At 57.2% G+C, this 21284-nt stretch overlaps 1 protein-coding gene across 1 annotated transcript; it reads left to right on the top strand.

The window, feature by feature from the left end:
* The first annotated feature begins 17465 nt into the window (after nt 1-17465).
* On the top strand, nt 17466-20220 carry LOC123283964 (ral guanine nucleotide dissociation stimulator-like). Its single transcript, XM_070480937.1, has 6 exons — nt 17466-17695; nt 18114-18188; nt 18741-18773; nt 19139-19260; nt 19467-19570; nt 19895-20220. The coding sequence occupies exons 1-6, from the start codon at nt 17654-17656 to the stop codon at nt 20050-20052; spliced, it is 534 nt and encodes a 177-aa protein (XP_070337038.1). The 5' UTR covers nt 17466-17653; the 3' UTR covers nt 20053-20220.
* Nucleotides 20221-21284: the final 1064 nt, after the last annotated feature.

Genomic DNA, 21284 nt, shown 5'->3' with positions numbered 1-21284 from the left:
CAACACACTGGACCGACGAGGAGGTGCCATGCCCTGCTCTGGAGGAGAGCAGAGGCTGTCCATGGCAGCTCCAGGGTCCCTCACGGCGGCTCCTCTCTGCGACTGCCAGGTCCTAACTTTGAGGCCAAATAGCTTGACTTCCTAGAGGGAGCTGGAGAGAGAAGTCACCTACCTGTGGCGCTGGGGGAGTCGGTGGCACCAGTGGGTTCTGTGGGAGGAGCATGGAGGTCACAGCAGCTGAGGAGAAATGGTCTGGAGTGAGACCGGGGACTCCGAGGGGGGCATGGAGGCCACCGCGTGCATCTTTCCTATCCAGCCTGAGCCACTGATTGCGGGTCCTCTGGCTTCTTCTCCCGTGGGTGCCCTGGGATGAGGAGATCAGTCGCTCTCCCTAAGGGGCCTGCAGCACACGGTCATCAGAGCCCTGAGGACTCACCGCGGGGAGTGAGGGCTGAGGTCCGATGTGTAACCTGCTGTGAGAAAAGGAGACAGAATTGGCATGCAAGAGGGGCACGAATGTCCAAAATACAGCCCGAGGACCACCAGCCCCACCCACAACTGACACTTCCAGTCTACACGCTTCCACATTATGATTTAGGAGCAACTATCTCTTATTCCTAAAAGGCTGACAAATCAAAGATCCAGTCCCTGTTTTCATGAGTTTGCAATTTATGTGTGAGATCAATGCACTAACCTTGCTCGAACATGGGTTTGCAAATTGTGCTCTTCAGGTTCCAGAGGTATTTAGAGGTGCTGGCAGGGAGAGAGAGGAATAGCCAGACTCTTGAATGCCCATTGGCTTCAGAGGGATACTCTCTTTCATCTGACTGGAGAAAGGCTTCTGTGCCTCAGGCAAGGGGACGAATCACAGCCCCAGAGTGCAGAGCTGCAAAGGGAAGAGAAGGATTCACAAAGTGCAGGGCCTTGGGGTCCCTGAGCCTTGTTGCTCAGCTGGAAGACTAGACACACAGGATGGCTCCTGAGGAACACTGGAGAGTGCACATCCTCCTGGGGCCCATCCTTAGCTTCAGTATGGGGTTACTAAATAGATGCTCCCCAACGACGTAGAGGCTGTCGCTGTCCAGGATGAAGGAGCCCAGCTGAGTGCCCCCACAGGTCTCATGTCTCAGCTTCCGTGACAGCCCCTCTTTTTCCAGCTTAAGGCCCACAGTGTCAGGATGGTGAGTGAGGACAGTATCATCTCCGCCGGCTGTTGCAGTTTTCTCAGGCCTGGAGCTGGAGGGACACAGGCATGGGGAGGTGGGGACTCCAGGCAGGGGCGTTGAAACGCCTCCCTGAGGGAGGGGACAGAGACAGCAGGAAGACTCATGGGCAGCTTGGAACAGCCTTGGTGCTGGGGGAGGGTTGTAAGTGAATAGGACAGCCAAGGTCCCTGAACACAGAGGACGTAGCACCTCCAAATGTTGATGTCGGTGCTCAACTCTGAAAGGACGTTCATGATACGGCAACGCACACCCTAACAACAAAGCATGCGGCAGCGAGCGGAGGCAGGACTCTGGGCACAGGACCAGGTGAAGCAAGGCAACATCAAGTTGCTTAAATTGCAGCTCTGCCACTCACTTTCTGCATGCCTCTGGGTAAGTCTCCCAACCCCTCTGGCTCCTTTTCTTCATCTGTCCAGTGAGGTGAGAGTTCAGACCTCACAGCACTTAGCACTAGTAACTGTTCGATGAAAAGCGGCCATTTTCCTTAGGTATTAATAGGGCCCACATTCTTGGTGTCAATGGACCTGGCAGGGAGAGAGACTGAGCCTTTTGAAGGCAACACTTAGGGCAAGCAGCCGTCCTGGGATGGAGGCGGCGATTGGGCTGTGTGGGATCTCAGAGCCAGAAACATCTCAGAGCCAGTGGAAAGGGAAGACACGCTGCATCACGGCTGCAGGACAATGGCGAGGACCTTTGGAGCTGGGTCATTTCATCCTCAGACAAACGGGTTCATGACTGGGAGGTTCACACGAGGGCTGAGGCCACCCAAGTGCTCATGCGGGGGTTCCCACGTGCTGGGGTCCTTCTCACAGTTGGGTGTAAGAAAGGGTGCGAGTCCTTTACCGCTTATTGTCTACATGTCGGGACCTTTGCTAAGCACTTTTCATTTCCATCCTCACACAAATTCCTCTCCCCAGTGAGAAGCAGAGTCTGCTTCCCCATCTCTTGAATCTGGGCTCGGCCACATGACAGGCCTTGGCTAATGGATGTTAGTGAATGTGACGGAAGCAGAGGCTTGGGAAGCACGTGTACACTAGGGCTTGCCATTTCTTGCTGCTCCTGGAACTCGGAGCAGCTCAATGAGCCCAAGGTGCCCACTGGGGGATGAGAGAATGTGCGGGAGACCCGAGGTCCGCCAGCCAGCGGCCGACCGCAGGCACATCAGTGAGCCTCAGCTGAGATCAGCTGAGCCAGCCCCGGCAGGAGAACTTCCCAGCAGCATTCAGAGCAAATCACCATCCAGCAGAATGTGGGCTAAATTTGTTCTGCAGAAAAGCAAACTGAGCCCTTCCGATTGACCGATGAGGTGGCCGAGGCACAGAGATGTTTAGCAACTGGTCAGGGACACACAGTCTTGAAGCAGGGAACTAGGATCGGAACACAGGCCTGTCAGACCCCCCAAAAACCATGTGACCACTGTGCTCTACTGCTCAGGAATCCATCTGGGGGCGCACAGACATAACTTGGTCTGTAGCACATGTCACATATTTAACACTCTGCTGGAACTAGGCATGTTACACAAATGGTTGAGCTGGTCAGGACGGAGCGGTGAGGAAGTGGAGAGTGTGCATCATGTCTACAGCATGTAGAAAATGTGCAGGGTCTTGACTCACGAAACAAAGAATTCCTGAAGGCGGAATTCAAATTTCAGGACTCCAGTTTATATCCCATGACTCCAGACTCACATGGCAGGATTAAGGGATGGGGAGGCCCAGCCTGGGTCAGGACACAAGCATGAAAAAGACTCATAGACTTGACTTTTTTCTTCTTTTTTTTGAGGAAGATTAACCCTGAGCTAACATGCACTGCCAATCCTCCTTGTGTGCTGAGGAAGATTTGCCCTGAGCTAACATCTGTGCTGATCTTCCTCTATTTTATACGTGGGATGCCTGCCAAAGCGTGGCTTGAGAAGTGGTACATAGGTCCACGCCTGGGAGCTGAGTGGGCCAGTTCACCGGAACCACAGACCGCTGAAGCAGAGTGTGCACACTTAACTGCTACGCCACCGGGCCAGCCCCCATGGACTCAATTTTAAAAATGAATCTTCAGAGCTGGGGTACGACAGGTTCCACGGCATCAATCAAGCCTCTATATCAGGTTCCTGGAAACTCAGGGGCTCTCAGATCCACATTGGGGCCAGATGAGGAGACAGGGCTAGAATCAAAGTCATGACTAAGATCCAGAAAGATTTTCTGTCTGTTCAAATAGAACCCACAAATGTGGACACGTACAGACATTGCTACATTCATGCATTCATTCCAGCAAGCAGCATAAAGCGAGTGTCAACTAGGTACTCGGCGCCAAGGTGACAAATGCCTAAAGACTGAATACAGCAAATGATAGTAAATTCCATGAAAGAAATACTCAGGGTGATATGGGAAGAGAAAACCTGAGGGCCAGGTGTGTATTCAGAAGTGCTACTTCATAGAAGGTGGTCTGGCAAGGTCTTTCAGAGCAGCTGATGGTTGAGCTGAGATTTGAACGGCAATGAGGTGCCAGGCATAGCTGCTCTGCAGGAAGAGGTAGGATAAAGGCCTGATAGAGGCTAGGACATTAGTAGAACAGACAAGTGTCTGAAGTGGTTAACGACAGAAAGAAACCGAGAGAAAAGATGAAATGAGACAGCTATGAGGAACAAAGATTGGGAATGTGGAGGTCCTCACACACAGGAGAGACAAGACTGAAATTCTTTTGCTAAACGTTGTTTTCTTTCCTCCTCTTCTTCTTCTCCCCAGTGCCTCCCAGTACATAGCTGTCTATTCTAGTTGCAGATCGTTCTAGTTGCACTATGTGAGACACGGCCTCAGCGTGGCCTGATGAATGGTGCCAGGTCCGCACCCAGGATCCAAACGGGTGAAACCCTGGGCCACTAAAGCAAACCACATAAACTCAGCCACTTGGCCACGGGCCCGGCCCCCTAGACTGAAACTCTAGCCCAACGCTCAGCAGCCCTGCTATCTCTTCCCTCCAGGGCAAGGGCACCTGCTGAAACGACAAGTGTTAAGCAACCCCAAAAGGACTACTAAGGACAGAGGCATCTCATGAGGAAACAGTGCACAGCTACTGAGCCTCTCCCCACTCTTCTCAGGACAAGAGCATGTTGATCAATCTTTTAGAAGCATTATCTATTGTTTCAACGTGGGAACCCCCGCATGAGCACTTGGGTGGCCTCAGCCCTCGTGTGAACCTCCCAGTCATGAACCCGTTTGTCTGAGGATGAAATGACCCAGCTCCAAAGGTCCTCGCCATTGTCCTGCAGCCGTGATGCAGCGTGTCTTCCCTTTCCACTGGCTCTGAGATGTTTCTGGCTCTGAGATCCCACACAGCCCAATCGCCGCCTCCATCCCAGGACGGCTGCTTGCCCTAAGTGTTGCCTTCAAAAGGCTCAGTCTCTCTCCCTGCCAGGTCCATTGACACCAAGAATGTGGGCCCTATTAATACCTAAGGAAAATGGCCGCTTTTCATCGAACAGTTACTAGTGCTAAGTGCTGTGAGGTCTGAACTCTCACCTCACTGGACAGATGAAGAAAAGGAGCCAGAGGGGTTGGGAGACTTACCCAGAGGCATGCAGAAAGTGAGTGGCAGAGCTGCAATTTAAGCAACTTGATGTTGCCTTGCTTCACCTGGTCCTGTGCCCAGAGTCCTGCCTCCGCTCGCTGCCGCATGCTTTGTTGTTAGGGTGTGCGTTGCCGTATCATGAACGTCCTTTCAGAGTTGAGCACCGACATCAACATTTGGAGGTGCTACGTCCTCTGTGTTCAGGGACCTTGGCTGTCCTATTCACTTACAACCCTCCCCCAGCACCAAGGCTGTTCCAAGCTGCCCATGAGTCTTCCTGCTGTCTCTGTCCCCTCCCTCAGGGAGGCGTTTCAACGCCCCTGCCTGGAGTCCCCACCTCCCCATGCCTGTGTCCCTCCAGCTCCAGGCCTGAGAAAACTGCAACAGCCGGCGGAGATGATACTGTCCTCACTCACCATCCTGACACTGTGGGCCTTAAGCTGGAAAAAGAGGGGCTGTCACGGAAGCTGAGACATGAGACCTGTGGGGGCACTCAGCTGGGCTCCTTCATCCTGGACAGCGACAGCCTCTACGTCGTTGGGGAGCATCTATTTAGTAACCCCATACTGAAGCTAAGGATGGGCCCCAGGAGGATGTGCACTCTCCAGTGTTCCTCAGGAGCCATCCTGTGTGTCTAGTCTTCCAGCTGAGCAACCTCCCTCAAGGCTCAGGGACCCCAAGGCCCTGCACTTTGTGAATCCTTCTCTTCCCTTTGCAGCTCTGCACTCTGGGGCTGTGATTCGTCCCCTTGCCTGAGGCACAGAAGCCTTTCTCCAGTCAGATGAAAGAGAGTATCCCTCTGAAGCCAATGGGCATTCAAGAGTCTGGCTATTCCTCTCTCTCCCTGCCAGCACCTCTAAATACCTCTGGAACCTGAAGAGCACAATTTGCAAACCCATGTTCGAGCAAGGTTAGTGCATTGATCTCACACATAAATTGCAAACTCATGAAAACAGGGACTGGATCTTTGATTTGTCAGCCTTTTAGGAATAAGAGATAGTTGCTCCTAAATCATAATGTGGAAGCGTGTAGACTGGAAGTGTCAGTTGTGGGTGGGGCTGGTGGTCCTCGGGCTGTATTTTGGACATTCGTGCCCCTCTTGCATGCCAATTCTGTCTCCTTTTCTCACAGCAGGTTACACATCGGACCTCAGCCCTCACTCCCCGCGGTGAGTCCTCAGGGCTCTGATGACCGTGTGCTGCAGGCCCCTTAGGGAGAGCGACTGATCTCCTCATCCCAGGGCACCCACGGGAGAAGAAGCCAGAGGACCCGCAATCAGTGGCTCAGGCTGGATAGGAAAGATGCACGCGGTGGCCTCCATGCCCCCCTCGGAGTCCCCGGTCTCACTCCAGACCATTTCTCCTCAGCTGCTGTGACCTCCATGCTCCTCCCACAGAACCCACTGGTGCCACCGACTCCCCCAGCGCCACAGGTAGGTGACTTCTCTCTCCAGCTCCCTCTAGGAAGTCAAGCTATTTGGCCTCAAAGTTAGGACCTGGCAGTCGCAGAGAGGAGCCGCCGTGAGGGACCCTGGAGCTGCCATGGACAGCCTCTGCTCTCCTCCAGAGCAGGGCATGGCACCTCCTCGTCGGTCCAGTGTGTTGACCTGGAACAATTTACTTTCCCGTCTGTGCCTCAGTTTCCTCACCTGCCAAGCACGAAGAATAACACTGCCTAAGGTTGTCGTGGAGGGTCAGTGAACATGGACGTAAGAACACCTGGCGCAGGAACCACGGGGGATTTAGTGGACAAATATTGAGTGGGCGCGTGCTCTGTGCTGGGCAGAGGGCAGACGACGTTAGTGAGGTGTGTCCGTCCCTCACCAAGGTCACTGTGTATCGAGAGAGACTGGAAATGAACGTGCAATTACAATCGCAAAGAATTGTCACCGAGAACCGTGTTGTTTGCCACTTACTACATGCCAGGCTGTGTCCTGTTGTGTCTTTCACTGTTAACTTTTCCCTTTGAATAAATATGAAAGCACATGAAGTTGCAACAAAAATAGTACAGAGTGCCTTGGACCCTTCCACCAGCTTCTGCCGGGGGTTAACATCTTGCGGGACTCTAGTACAGCGTCACGACCAGGACATGAATCGACAGTGTTAAACCCACAGACCGCAGACTTCTGAGGTCGCTAGTTTGACATGAGCTCACTGGGGTGTGTGTGTGTGTGCGTGTGTGTGTGCCCGCGCGTGGTTCTATGCCATTTTATGACACAGGCAGATTTGCGCCACCACCACCGCAATCCACACACAGAACTGTCCCATCCCCACAGGCCCTCCCTCGTGCTGCTCTTTCATAGTCACATCTGCCCGGCCAGCCCCTGGCCTTCGCTCGTCTGTTCTCCATCTTTATAACGCTGTTGTTTTGAGAAGGTCGTATCAACAGAATCAGAAAACGTGTGACCTGTGGGGCGCGGCTCTCAGCATAATGCCTCTGCCATGTGCTACCTCCTCTGAGAAAGTCTTGTGACCTTCATAATTTCCCTACCAGGATGATTCTCCCCATTTTATGGTTGAAGAAATGGAGGCTCAGTCATGTTGAGTGACATGCCCAGGGTCACATGGCTGGGGAAGGAAAACAGGGGATCTGACCCCAAACATGACTCACGGATGAGGCCACAACCACGGTACCCGAGCTCTGCACTGCGGCGTCTTTCTGGGAGTAGCGGGTGGGGTTGGGGAGGGGTAGAGACGTTGAGAAGTGACTTCCTTGAAGGACTGGCATTTGCTTCCCATTAAGAAAAAGGTCTCTTCCACGTTGGATGGGACTGAATGCAGTTGTTTCCTTTCTTATCCCCCAATCGGTGAAATTGCTCCAATCCTGTTACTTTGAACTTGTAAAGTAGCATCAATCAGGACCACTCCAGAGCCTCACCAGGGTCCAAGATCTCAGACCCTGGACACCTACCTGGCCCATATGCTGACTTGAGGGCCCCAGAACCTGCATCTTGACCCCCCGCTGCATTTTTAAGTGCCTTTTGATTGTGGCAAAGTATGCATAACCTAGACTTGGCCATTTGAACCATTTTTCCGTGGACAATTCAGTGGCATCAAATGCATTCACAATACTGTGCAACCATCACCGTGTTCATTTCCAAGACTTCTTTTCATCATCTCAAACAGAAACTCTGTCCCCATTAAACACTGCCTCCCCATGACCCTCAGCTCCAGCCCCCGTGAACTTCTATTCTTCCTTCCATCTCGATGAATTTGCCTGTGCTCGGCACGTCATGTAAGGGGAACCGTATCATAGGTGTCTTTCTGGGTTGCGTTTATTTCACTGAGCGTAAGGTTTGCGAGGTTCATCCATGTTGTACCATGTGTCAGAAGTTCATTTCTTTTTAGGGCTGAATCTTCTTCCTGGGAACTATTGCACAGAAACACCCAAATTACTTCTACCAATTTCCCCTGGCCCTGAAAATTAACACAGAGAACCTTTCAACACATTTCTTCTCCAGACTGGGAGGGCTCTGAGGAAAGGCCATTGTTACTGGAATAAGCAAGGGCAGGCTGGGAGTGGGGTCTCAGGGAAAGACGCCCTCAGGAGGTACCAGGGAATCCCCAAATGGATGGGAGGGTCTCAGCAGTAACTGAATTCAGGATGTGGTGGAGTCTCAGACTGGGTGCTAGTTCTCTGGCCGTGGGGTGAGGGGCTGGTGCTGCATGACAGGGAGAGAGGACGGCTCACCGTGTTCCTGGGACACCAGCCCCACGGGAGAGAGGGAAGGCTAGTGTGCCTTCCCGATGGACTGGTGGTGGGAAAAACTCAGCCTGGAGGAGACAGCCGTGTGCCCGGGGTAACCAGAAGGAATTACGTCTCCTTCAGCCAAAGCAGACAGCCCCTCGTCCTGGGCTCGCTTTATCCAAATGGGAGCAAGAAGGAGGAAACAATTGAAGACGCTTCCAGATGTGAGATGTGTGGTGGCAGAGACTGTGCCTGGGAGATTCTGAAAGGCCTCACTGAAGTGACCTAGGCTGTGACCAGAAGGACAAGACTGAGCCACGCCTGCGTAGGTCCGGGAACAGGGAGTCAGGGGGAAAGGCGCTGTTGGTGCAGAGACTCTGGGGCAGAAGTGAGCGTGAGCAGAGGAGGTCAGAAAGCTGCCCAGGCGGCTGGAGGGAGCCTGAGAAGCAACAGGAGCTGCGGCAGGGGCGGCGGTTAATAGGGCCAGATCAGGGAACCCGGGAGTCTGCGTTCATTTGGGTTTCTCTCTCACAACACTGCTCCCAAAAGTTGCACCTCTGAAGTACGAATATTGAACTTCTCCCGGTTTCCGTGGTCTAGGCATTGGGCACGGCTTAGCTGGGAGCCTCTGCCTCCAGGTCTCCGTGAAGCAGGACCTTCAGTCTCAACTGAGGCTAGACTAGGGGAGGATTTGCTCCCAAGTCACTCACACGGGTGGTGTCAGGAGTCATTGGGACTGAGAGTCTGAGTTTCCGTGTGACTGTTGGCTGGGCGCTCCCTCAGATCTCGCCTCCCTTGGCCTCTACATAGGGCAACTGAAATCATCGCCACTTGCTATCTCATTTCCAGAAATGTGACAGAGAGAGAGCGCAAGAGATGGAAACAGAGGGGGAGATAAAGGGAGGGAACTCAGGAAAGCAAGCAAGAGGGAAGTGACAGAGTTTTGGTAATTAAAACTTGGATGTGACATTCCATCAGCTGGGCTGTATTCTATTGCTCAGAAACCAGTTACTCGGGATGTAGTGGTTCCACAAGGATGTGCACAGCAGGAGGGAGGGAGCGCTGGGAGCCTTGGTGGAGGCTGCCCACCACATAGGCCGACAATGAGGCGCTTGGGTCTGGTTCTAAGGCCAACAGGAGACTGGGAAAGGTTGAATGCTAGTGAATGACAATATCTGAATTTCCTCGAACTTCCAACCCTTGAAGGTGCAGACCTGACAATGAGCCCCCAAGGGGCAGTGACTTTTCCCAAATCACACGGCTGGCATCCAGGCCTGTTTGGAGAGGTATTCCCGACTGCATCCACCCCTTCTTGTAATTCTTCCACCTCTAAGTTCGGGGACCAGACCCAGGTGGCACCACCTCCCAGATATGGGAGGCATTATCACATGTCCACCCGAAGACGTCCCTGGGAATGTGTTTCTAGCGCCATCCCATCGTGCAGGTTGGGAGACTGGGGAGGCCCTCAGAGGCACAGTGGCTTTTCCAGGACACAGAACTGCTAGGAAAAAGGCGATCCGAACTGGGCGCTCTCTCTTCAAAGCTGGGGCGCTGGTTCCCATCCCAAGGAGCTGTGGGGAGGGCTGTGATGGAACTTTCTGTACAGCTCGGGAGATGACACGGGCAAGGAGGGTGAGCGGTCAACAGCCCCGAGGGGGCTTTGGGTGGGTCTGATGGAGGGAAGGGCCCCCCATCCTGGAACCTTGGAGACATGACCTCACTTCCTTGGCGACCGACCCCAACAGAGCTTAGAACTCTGGTCACCAGGCAGCCATTTTGTACACATAGCCCATTTGACCAGAGACACTCGACACAGGAGGATGTGTTCATGTATCCCCTCTTTGCGAGGCTCTGGCGCACAGAAAGCCAACAATGACAGTCTTTTCCATCGCTGTCGACATTGGCTGAGACCGCACCTCCAAGACCTCAGGCCATTCGGAAGAAGGAACCCTCAGGTAACACAAGGCAGCCCAGGGCGGGCCACTCCGGGTCAGGCCACAAGTGTGATCCCACCCTCCCACGCGGGCAGCCCCACACCCCTTGACCCTTATTGTGTGTGTGTGTTGGCGGGCATGGAGTGACGGAAGGCAGGGATGAGCGTGGAGCTACCCTGGACGGGAGCAGACGGTTAGGGCTTGGAAGCCTGGCGGTATGTCGTGTTCATATCCCAGGTGGTGGCTGGCAGGATGGAAGGTGAGTGCTGGGAGTCAAGCTGCCCTACCCGTAGGTGAATCCCAAGCCCATGAGGTGTCATCTCATTCGCTCCCTGTCTGGAGGTCTATGCGGATGCCCCTCTGTCTGTGCTCGGTGTGCGGGAGAGTTTTCCCCCTGTGGGCAAGTGCGGGCAGGCCCCTGCTACCTGCCGCCGCGGCCACCGGACGCTGTCTTTGCAGAGCTCCACCCAGGAGATGGTCCAGGAGCTGGCGCATGGGTCCTACGGCTCCATCTCCCTGGACAGGGGGCAAGTGCAGCAGACCACCGACCTTGCCCGGGGCTGGACTGAGGGGAGAGTGAGTGACACCCGGGGCCCTGAGATCACCGGGGTGTGTCCACAATCCAGAGTCAAATCTGGAGCCCTCCCCTGGACCCGCCCAGGGCTTTCCCACTGGAGTGTCCCAAGGGCCCAGTCCCAAAGGAATCTGGACTTCCACGCCTCCTCACCAGCTACCTAGGAGGGTGGGAAGTCGCTCTTTCCTAACCCTAGGCGGAGTAGACAAAACACTGATGTTTGCGCTTCACACTCGGCCAGGGGCATCTTTGAAATTTGCCATTTTCTGAATCTGAAACCTCTGTAACGAGGGTCTCAAACCTCCCTTTCGTGTCAAAGAAAGAAAAACCAGCGTCCTTTCTTGTAGTCAGCCAGATCCTCACAGCGTCTCTGTCTCCCGACTGGGGAGGGCTGAGGTTCCCACCAGACATTTCCCGTCATGTCAGGAGCACATGAAGCCTCAGGTGGGGGAGCGGGGGAGTCCTGCAGCCCTGGCTTAGGGCGGTTCTCAGTTCCGACCCACAGGACCCTGAGCAGCCACTTGGCAGCCCGAAGCTTCCATCCTCTCATCTCTAGAATGGGGATGTTTGTGTTGGATTCGCTGGTCAGTGCTCTTAATGCACGCTTTGGTGCGGGGCGGTCTGTCCTTGCCAAGCCAGCCAAGTGTCCTGAGGAACTCATCGTATAATCCTTCCCCCGCCCAAACTCAAATTGGACTTTTCAAGCCTGGAAACCGGTTGGCTGTGGGCAATCCTGTCCCTCCTCTGCACACATCCCTGAGGGGCTCACAGTTCCTGGGGGACCTCCAGACCTTGACTTCCTGGAGGTTCACGCTGGTGCTGGTGACTCTGTGTCCTTCCTCATCTCACCCAGCGCGGAGAGTCACTCGGGCAGCGGAATGAGGCCTGCAGGATGCGGGCCCTCCAGGCAGGCCTGCTGGAGAGGCTGCCACCGTCCATAGGACCAGCCTTGGCGCCTCGAAACGTGGCCAACGTCACCACCATCATGTTCGACTGCGCGGCTGTCCTCACCTCCCACGGGGTCCTGGACCACCTGCTTGCTACGTGAGTGCCCAGCCCCTCCTCAGCACAGTGGTGACTCTGCCCGCTGCCAGCTGTGTGTCTTGGAAACGGCCTCCATCTCTCTGAGCTTCGATTGCTCCTCTGCAAAGTGGAGTGGGAGAGGATAAACTTCATCGGGTTCTGGTGGGCACGAATGGGATGAGCCACGGCAGGTGCTTCCCTGGGGCCTGGCTCTACAGAAGGGGCTGAGAGACGTGCCGTGGTTGTTCCTGGTTATTCTTTCCCTGTCCCCGATGAAGAGCAGTCTGCTCCCCCATCGCTGGGATGGGGCCTTTCTGAGTTTGCAAAGGCACACGGAAAGCACTCTGGCAGGGAGTGTGGGATTCCATCCAGCTGGTCGTGGGGAGGGTCCTTGGAGTAGCCAAGGAGGGGTCTCCGGGGCCGCAGAGGGGCCCCAGGCCCACTCAGCTACCGGGGATGCTTCTGGTTGGAGTTCATTCGAGAACACTGTATATTAAGCACCTGTGACATGCTTTAGAGGAGCTTTAGAGACACTTGGCACAACGCAGTGAATGAAGCAGACACAGCCCCTGGACCCCCGCAGCAGCCTGAGACTCACATAGTCACACACCATATCATCCACAGATCCTGTCCCCCGCCTGTCCCAGGGGATGCCCTCCTATGCTCCTTTACGACTGGAGGCCTCTTCCCACGTTCTCATGCACGATGGACCCCAGCGCCAACTAAAGACCTGAGTGTTCTTTGAGTGCCAGACGAGGGCCTCCTGTCTCCACAGAACAGGGCTGGGGGAGAACAAGAGGACAGAGGACTGTGGCTGGGGCGGGCCCGGCACAACTCTGATCTCACTCATCTTTTGATTCCTCTGGGAGGGCTGAGGTCTGATGGCTTCTACTGCAAGGGGATAGGAGTGAAAGAGAGCTGTGGGTGGGGTCCCAGAGCCCCTGGGAACCAGAGGGGAGGCTGGCTTGAGCTGTTCCCTAGCGACCCATCCCCACCACAGTCCCGTCTCCCTCCGCTTCCCCTTCTCCATATCCACCCCTTCTGACCACCACCAGCAGGCCCAGAAGAGAAGGGGTGTTAGCGAGCCGCTCACACATCGGCCTCAGTCCTCAGTCCACTTGCACAAGGGCGTGGAGGGCTGGGCTGGACTGTGTCCAGCCTCTTTGCGAGAAGAGTGGCAGTGGGAAGAAGAGACTCACACAAACCCCGTGTTCCACCTGCTGGATGAGCAGGCCTGCCACTGCCAGGATGGCCACACAGGAGTCAGCACCGGGGTGGGATTCCCCCCTGGTGGAAAGGGGCAGGCACAGGGCCCAGACCCAAAGCAGGGTGCCTTGGGAGGACAGTGTGGAAGTGACGGCCAGGCCTCTGGCTCTGTGGCCCAACTGCTTCCGCCCAGTACCGCGTCTTCTATGGTGGGCACCTGGCTGGACCCAATGCAGGATTTCTGGGAGCCCACGCCCTTTCCCTCTTTCAGGATGCGGCTGGCCTCTCTGCGTGTCATCTGGCCTGGGTCGCACCTGGGAGGCCCTGCCTACCTTCCCCAGGTCCAGCTGCAACATCTGGGGCCCAGGAGGGCAGAGCTGGAAGGTGAGGGGACAGCAGTCTGGGAAGACCGTCTGCGGTGGGGTTCACGGGCTGGGGTTCCCTTCAAGACAGCGGAGTCTCTCCTGTCTTGTAAAGTCGGGTACGTAGGTGAAACTTTCTCTTTCTCCTGCTGCAGCGCCAGTTCCAGAGCTCCTGCCGGCTCTAGAGCCAGAGCAAGGGCCAGCTCCGGGGCCAGAGGCAGCTCCAGCTGTAGTTCCACCGTCCGCGCCGGAGCTGGAGGCAGCCTCACCACCAGCAGCCTCACCTCCAGCAGCCTCACCTCCATCGGCCTCTCCAGGGCCGGAGCGAGCGCCATCAGCTTCAGCCCCAGTGCCAGCTTCTGAGCTGGAGAAAGATGCGCCATTGACTTTTGGACGATCTCTGCCTCCAGCTGCCGAAGTCACCGCAGAAGCGAGCGCCGAGCTGAGAGAGGAGAGGCCTAAGCTGCTGGACTTCCCTCCGAAGCTGGTGGCCGAGCAGCTGACCCGGATGGATGCGGTGAGCAGCGGGGCTCTTGGGCTAGGTGGGGCCCGCCTTGGTGGGCCATCAGCTGCCCCAGACCTCCTGTTCCCTCAGCCGCAATCCAACGATGTGGGTGCAAGTCACAGCTCCCCCACTTACCCACCGGGTGACCTGGGCCACCTTCTGGCCCCCAAGTCCTTGCTGTCCCCACATGGACAGTAGAGAGCACACCAAGGGCGGGCACCTGCTGGGCAGAGTGGCTGTGCAGATGGATGAGGTCGAACAGAGAGGAAGCGGGGCAGAGAACAGCCCTCTGGTGGGGGAGGGAAGCTCACTGGAGTGCTGCCAAGTCCTGGGTCACTCACCCATCGGCCCAGGAGGCCTCAACAGCCTCCGGACTTATTAGACACCTACTGCGTCCTTACCTACATGGAAGACAGGCAAACAAAGCCCACGGTTGTTGCTGCCTCGGGGGAACGTGCATCTGAAAGGGGAGTGGGACCAGGGGGTGATGAGAACGGGTGGAAGATGCCCCTTGAGATGGGCAGGTGTGAGCCGTGTTCTGGTGCTTGGGGGAAGCAAGACTGGGCTGCGAGCCAATGGGACTTCTCTTCCCCGCCCCTATTGGGTCCTCGGTCATCCTGCGCTGGGCGGCCTCAGCGGACACAGACAAAACCCAGAGACTCCCAGAAGCTTCAGGCCACCTCCTCAGGTTCCTGAGCTGCAGCTGACCAGTGCCTCCTGCCTGGGGCTGCGGGGCCTGCAGACTCTGAGCTCGGGTGTGGCAGGGTCAGGTGACAGTCCCCATCCTCCCCAGGAGCTGTTCAAGAAGGTGGAGCCCCGCCACTGCCTGGGTTTTGTGTGGTGCCAGCGGCCCAATGGGAGCCAGGAGTACCTGGCTCCCACCGTTCGGGCCACTATCAACCAGTTTCTTCACGTGTCCGGCTGCGTCATCACGACGTGCCTTGGGGACCTCAGCATGACGGCCCAGGACAGGGCCAGAGTCGTCGAGCTGTGGATTCAGGTGGCCAAGGTCAGTAGTGGCAGGGCCCAGGGAGCCCCTCCCTGGAGTCAGGGGGACTGCCCCTTCTCCTCTCGCAGCTTTCAGCCTTGAAGTCGGTGGTCTGGGCCTCGGCAAAGTCCTAGGCCCCTTGCTGCCAAGGGCCTGCTGACCTTGAGTGCTGGTCCCAGTGGTGGGAAGCTCCCTTCCCGCCCTGGGTTGAGCTAAAATCTTCCTGCCCGCGAGCGTTACTCATCAGCTCCCAGGTGTGCCCTCCCTCGCTTCCCTGGGCATCTGCCTCATCCAGGACAGCAGAAGCCCATGAGGGGACACAAGCCAGAGGAAGCAGGGCTCCAGCCCGCCGTCGCAGCTCATTCCCTTCCCTTCCTCAGGAGTGCCGAGTCCTTGGCAATTATGCGTCCCTGCGTGCCATCGTGTCTGCTCTGCAGAGCCCCTCCATCAGCCGTCTGCAAAAGACATGGGGACGAGTTGCCAGGTGGGTAGGCCGTGCTCCATCCAAGCACCACCAGGGCGGACCAGACATCCCCCGTACGACTGCCATGGACCCCTCATTCAGCTAGGACCATCCGGGAGGCAGCGGACCCTAGGGATGGGGACTGGCCTCCTTTCTCGGGTCTCTGAGACTCTCTGAGACCCTAGGCAGTGGTTCTGCTTCAGGAGTCAGGTTCCCCCCTTGTCACATCCTGGATTGAGCCACACTGGAGATTTCCAAGGGTGTACTTCGCAGCAACGGAGCCCTCATCGGCAACCAACACTGTTAGAAACAGTGTGCTCAGTCGGAGTGGGAATGGAGGCCCCAGGTGACCGCAGGAGAGCCTCCACCCGAGTCCCACGGTGACCTCAGAGCTCCGAAGAACCCAGGGAAAACCCTCGTCCAGGCCCCAGGCCCTTGGAACCTTCTGGGTTCTCAACAAAAGGCATTTCGCCTTCAACCGCGCCGGGTTTTCTTTCCTCCTTTCCTCTCCCCTCAGGAAGAGCTCTCGAAAGTTGAAGAGGTTCATCAAAGACCAGTGGGTGAGCAGGAGGCAGCTGGTGAAGGTAAGACGGAGGCTGCACATCTGGAAGGAGGGGGAGCGAGAGGGGAGGGGACCCGGCAGGATGAGCTTTGGTTCTCCTGTCACGTGAAGTTGGTCAGGAAAAGATGGACAGGAAGAGGGATGTGCTAGCTCCATGGGCAGGTGGGGGCAGCTTGGGACAGGAGGCCAGGGGCATGGGATAGAATGGCGCGGGCTGGACTGTTCCAGGAGGCTGAGGACCTGGCAGAAGGTGCCGGTGTCTGGCTTCCATGCTGCTCCATCAGCTGCCCTGCATCTTCCTCCTGGCCACTGGCTGGAGCGAGTGGGCGGGCTTCCTTTCTTCCGAAGTCAGCCCAGTCTGTGCTCAGGAAGCCAGGGCCCCACTGCTCCTTCTGTCTTCACTGTGCCTCGCAAGAAGGGCACCCTGCCTGCCTGAGGGATGGGCACTGCCGGATCCCACGGGCCGGGGGCACTCAGGGGCTTCCCAGCCTTGGGACGGACACTGGACCTGGGACAGATCTGTGTCCCCTCGGTGACTCCCCACTCTGGCCCCTAAAGTGGGCGCTGCAGACAGTCCCAGTGGGATGCTCACCCAGGTCCTTGTTGGCGATGACATGTGCCCCGGAGGGCAAGGGCAAGTGCCCAGGGAACTGATGGCTTCTTCAGGAATCCTTCCTGCCCAGACGTCAGAAGTTTCCTCGTAAAACAGAAAGGAAATGCCACCCCGCAGTGCCCTGGTCGCCCCCTCCCCTGCGAGTCAGACGTGGCATTCGGGGTCCCCATCCTGAGCGGATGAAGAAAGAATTCTGTGCAGGGGAACTCCCTGAGGGGATCCTAGGGAGCTGAGGGCTTTAGCAAGGCCTTGGCCTCGGCCTGGGATCAGAGACTCCTGGGGGTTGGGGCTGGCAGAAGCCACTTGACCAGGCCTCCTGAGACACCTCATCTCCCTCCATCCATGGCTCGGCCCAGCTGGGGGCCCGAACACAGTCTGAGAGTCCCGAGGACAGCACTGTGGTCAGCGGCTGGGCAGAGGGTGGTGTGAAGGGCAGAGGAGACAGGGCCTGTGGCTGGGAGGGGGAGCAGCCTCTCCTCTGGGGCCCCCTGAGCAAGTCCCTGCCCCTGTGTGGGCCTTGGTCTCCTCATCTGGGAGCCAGAGGGAGATGAGCCGTGGTGCAGGCCTCACAGTGGGTGACGAGGCTCAAGGGTGGGGAGGAATGTGGGGAGCTTGGACCTGGCTCCAAAGGCAGGCTTGAGCGGAGAGCAGTGATGACGGTCAGATGACGCTTGGGCCTCAGGAGACTGTGGGAGGCAGACAGAGTTCGTCAAACCTTCCAGACGAGGTAACAGGTTCAGGGAGGCCTGGGCGGGCCCAAGGTCACACAGGAGTGAGTGTTGGAGCTGGGATGGCTCTGGAAGCAGAGCACCCTGGAGGTGGGAGCCGCAGGGGCACCAGGTGACTGGGGCCACATGTCCAGGGTCCCCGATCTGGGAGGGGTCTGGGAGGACACTTGGAGGGGAGCATCGGCTCACTGGCCCTGTCAACACCCTGGCAGGAGGCGACCTCTATGTTGACCAGCCTGGAGACGGGCCCCATAGGTGCCCAGAAGGTAAGGGTGCCTGTGGAGGAGGGGCCCAGGAGTCGCAGGAGAGGGGACTCCCCTTCCTAGCCGGAGGTCTCTACCAGCAGAGAGGGAGCCTTTCTCCTCCAGCCCTGCTCCTGGTGCCACAGACCTGAAATGCCTGCATTGGAAGTGACCAGGAGGAGGCCTGGAACGGATGGGCGCACAACGGATTTGGGACAGGGAGGGGCGGGGACCACGTACCCTGGGTTTTGCCAGAGCCGGCTGCTGGGAGGTGCCTGCAGGAGTTTGGGGTTCCTGGAGGAGAGAAGAGGAGGAAACTGGGGGGAGGCCGCCTAGGTGGGTAGCTTGGGCTGGGCAGGAGGCTGGGGTGAGGAGTGGAGGAGAGGTCTTTGAAGGCTCCTGAGAGCGGGATCTCATCACCGTCTCCACCCCGCTGGCACAGGGGCTCATCCCCTTCCTTGGCACATTCCTCAATTACCTGCTGCTGCTGGACACCAACATGGAGGATTACCTGGAGGTGAGTGAGCCTGGAGGTGGGGCTGGGGATCAGGATTCGGAGATTTGGGAGGAGAGACTTGCACTGAGGCCTGAGCTCACAACCCTTGGCAGAGTCCTCTCGTGAGGGCCTCACAGCCACCCCGGGAGCTGGGTGTCATGCCCATCTTAGTGATGAGTGAATATAGGATCCAGGTGAGCCGCCAGTCCAGGCTGCCTGACTGCGGAGCTGCTGGAGGGTGTGTCTGAGCTGGACTCAGGCCCCGCCCCTCCAGGGAGTGAAGCCAGGCTCCTCCAAGGCAGGAAGCACACGAGTGGCTGAGCATCCCTTCCTGCCTGAGGCCTCAGTCTGTCTGTCTGTCAGAGAGGGCTGTCTTAGAATGTCCCTGAGCCATAGCCCCGTGGCCTCCTTGCTCTGGAGCTCAGAGTCTTGCCCGGGACCCATTCCTGTTTCTGGTAGCGCCTGCTCCCTGGTCGACCCTGCTGGTAGTGCAACCTGAGAAAGGGTGGAGACGGGGGCTAGCTATGGGCTAAGGGGGCTGTTGCTCATGGACTTTGGCTCTCTGCCTTCCAGGGAAATGAGATCAATTATGAGAAAAGGAGTGAGGTGAGCAGCTGTGGCCTCCCCGTGCGGAGGGTGGGGCTGTGGCAATCAGAGACTCCTCCGGGGAAGACCTTCTCTGGCCCGATGCCTTGGGCCTTGCTTTTCTTGGGAGAGTTCGGCACCCAGAGCTGGGAAAGCCGTCCCACTGGTGCGTGGGGGAAGGGGCTGGCACCAAGGACACCTTCCTGCAGGAGGAGCTATTTCAAGCCAAGTGTGAGAACGAGCAAGTCCTGCACGGAATTGGAGGGAAGGAAGGTTCCCATGTGGGCCAAGACCCCAGACCAGCTCCTTGACCCTCTTCTCACCTGTCTGAGTCCCCAGCACGGTCCCCCACCCAGGCCCCGTCTGCATCATGTCCTTTCTCCCAGGAATTCAAAGTCACTGAGCAGATCTTCCTGCTCCAGGAGGCAGTCCATCTTTACCACATTGAGGCTGAGGAGCGATTTGGGGCCTGGTTGGAGGCCATGGAGCCCCTCAGCGAGGATGAGAGGTGAGGCGGGGCAGGAGTTGGTGAGGGCAAGGCGGACTCTCTCTGATGGCCAGCTCCAGGGAGCCCGTGCCCGTGGCTTCCGGGTCAGTCCCGGGGCTTGTCGCATGGTCACCCGTGGGGCCCTGGGACTCCAACTGCTGGCCGTCTCTGGGAGGGTCACCTGAGGTGTGGCTCCCGGTAGCTGAAAAGTCCCCTCTGTCCTTTAGCTACAGCCTGTCCTGCCACCTGGAGCCCCCACAGGAGAGGGCCGGCAAGATGCGCCGGTTTTTCCTGCCCAGGAAGAACCGCGCATCTCTCAGCTCAGGGCTCGGTGAGTGTCCAGACAGGCAGGGACTGAAGCCAGGGGCTCCGGAAAGCTTCGGGCTAAGCACGGGCCTAGGGAGATGGACAGCCGGCACGGGGATCCCAGCTCCACTGCTGCCCAGGCCTGTGAGGGACAATTCCCTTGACCTTTGTGGGACTCAGCTTCCTCTTCTGTGAAATGGGTGAAGCGAAATGCCAGCTCCCATGTCAGGGACAATGGGGTAGTGTTGACTGAACACTCAGGACAAGGTTTGGAGCAGAATGCAGTGGGGCTGAGGTGTTGGGCTGGGATACTGGTGTGACCCCCCAGTCATCAGTGTCTTCTCTTCAGTCACCAGACCCCTGACGCAGAACCCAGCAACAGTGGCAGATCCCGGTCCTTCCAACAGCTCGAGTGCAGCCTGCTCTTCAGCGGCGGGGACACAGCTGGGAAACACGCGGGGCCCCAGGCCGGCTCCTCCCATGCTGATGGGGAGAAGAACATTCTAAGCCTTTTCCTGGGACCCCTGGAGCCCAAGAGGGAGGGGACGACCCCACCCCACAGGCCTGGCATCTCCACCCCAGCGCCTGTTTACCACTTGGGAAGGGGCCGTATTTCTTTCGTGTTAATAGTTAGTGCTAGTTTTGAATTTGATGTTAAAATCCTGTTTCTGTTCCAGCCTGCGAGTCACGGTCTGGTTCTTTCCCCTCCTGTGCTCGTGTCAAGGAGACACAGACTCTCGCGTTCCTCCTGGAATGAAGAAATCTTGCAGGGTCTCGGCTTATTGTATGTGAGAGAAGGGAGAAGGGCCAGGCCCCTCCCTGGATACTGAAGGACACCTCCGCGCCCCCCCTTACTCAGAGGACGGGTTCATTTCAGTGTGGTTCACGTGGGCCAGGAGCAGAGACAGCACCCAGAACTCCTGGCATTTAGAGGGTGGAGGTACTTTCACAGGCAGAGCAACAACCACTGGAATGCGGGTGTCTTTCAAATGGCACGGGCCAGCACCACGACCTGCCCCAGGACAGTGGCTGCTTTTCCACCCCTTTGGAGGAGAGGCCACGTTTTCGGCTTCTCTTGTGGAGGTTCCTCTTCACCAGATGTTAGGAACTTGTCGTTTTCTAATCAGGCTCTGGACAGCAGCAGCTCTAAGTGCAGAGAACGATGTAAAAGCTCAAAACGTGCATGTGGAGGGTCAAGGCCGGAGAAGGTCATGTGCAGATGGACTAAGGGCAGGCAGGACCCTCCCTCCCCCGGCCCCTCTGGGGGCTCCATGTTCACCCTTCACCTGGATTGGAATCCTCTGGGATCCCGGTCCACGGCTCTGAATTCCTTTCCCTGCAAGTTTGGTATCCAGGGGGACAGATCTGTGATGCCGCTTTGAAGGCTGCATCTGGGCTTCCTTCCCGACGCATCACTGCTCCTTGTCCACCAGGATTCCCTGCCTCCGTGCACTTCCTTCTACAATTCTTGGAAGGGCAGAAATTCCCTCGAATGCCTCGGCCTCTCTGTCCCGTACCTCGTGGCCACTCCTCCCTGGCAGGGTCTGACGGATCACGGGTGGAGTCTGCTTTGCAAACATTAGATACCCTAATCCTGGCCAAAGAATGACCTATACTCTCCCTCGCTGCCCAGGGTGACACTGGGCCCCTGTGGTTCTGAGGTGTGTGGTCTCAGGCAATGACCTGTTCACACACTCAGGCATGTTGTTTCTGACTCATCCTAACGGGGCAGGAGGACC

Source organism: Equus asinus, chromosome 12, assembly GCF_041296235.1.
Source record: "Equus asinus isolate D_3611 breed Donkey chromosome 12, EquAss-T2T_v2, whole genome shotgun sequence".
In the NCBI taxonomy this organism is placed as follows: domain Eukaryota; kingdom Metazoa; phylum Chordata; class Mammalia; order Perissodactyla; family Equidae; genus Equus; species Equus asinus.
This window is presented reverse-complemented; position numbering and strand designations above follow the sequence as displayed.

What these genes read in the sequence shown, in the direction of transcription:
- LOC123283964 (XM_070480937.1), top strand. Translation starts at nt 17,654, where the DNA reads ATGTTGACCAGCCTGGAGACGGGCCCCATAGGTGCCCAGAAG. An exon ending in ACATGGAGGATTACCTGGAG is followed by an intron (nt 18,189 to 18,740) that starts GTGAGTGAGCCT and finishes TCTGCCTTCCAG; the next exon opens with GGAAATGAGATCAATTATGA. An exon ending in ATCTCTCAGCTCAGGGCTCG is followed by an intron (nt 19,571 to 19,894) that starts GTGAGTGTCCAG and finishes TCTTCTCTTCAG; the next exon opens with TCACCAGACCCCTGACGCAG.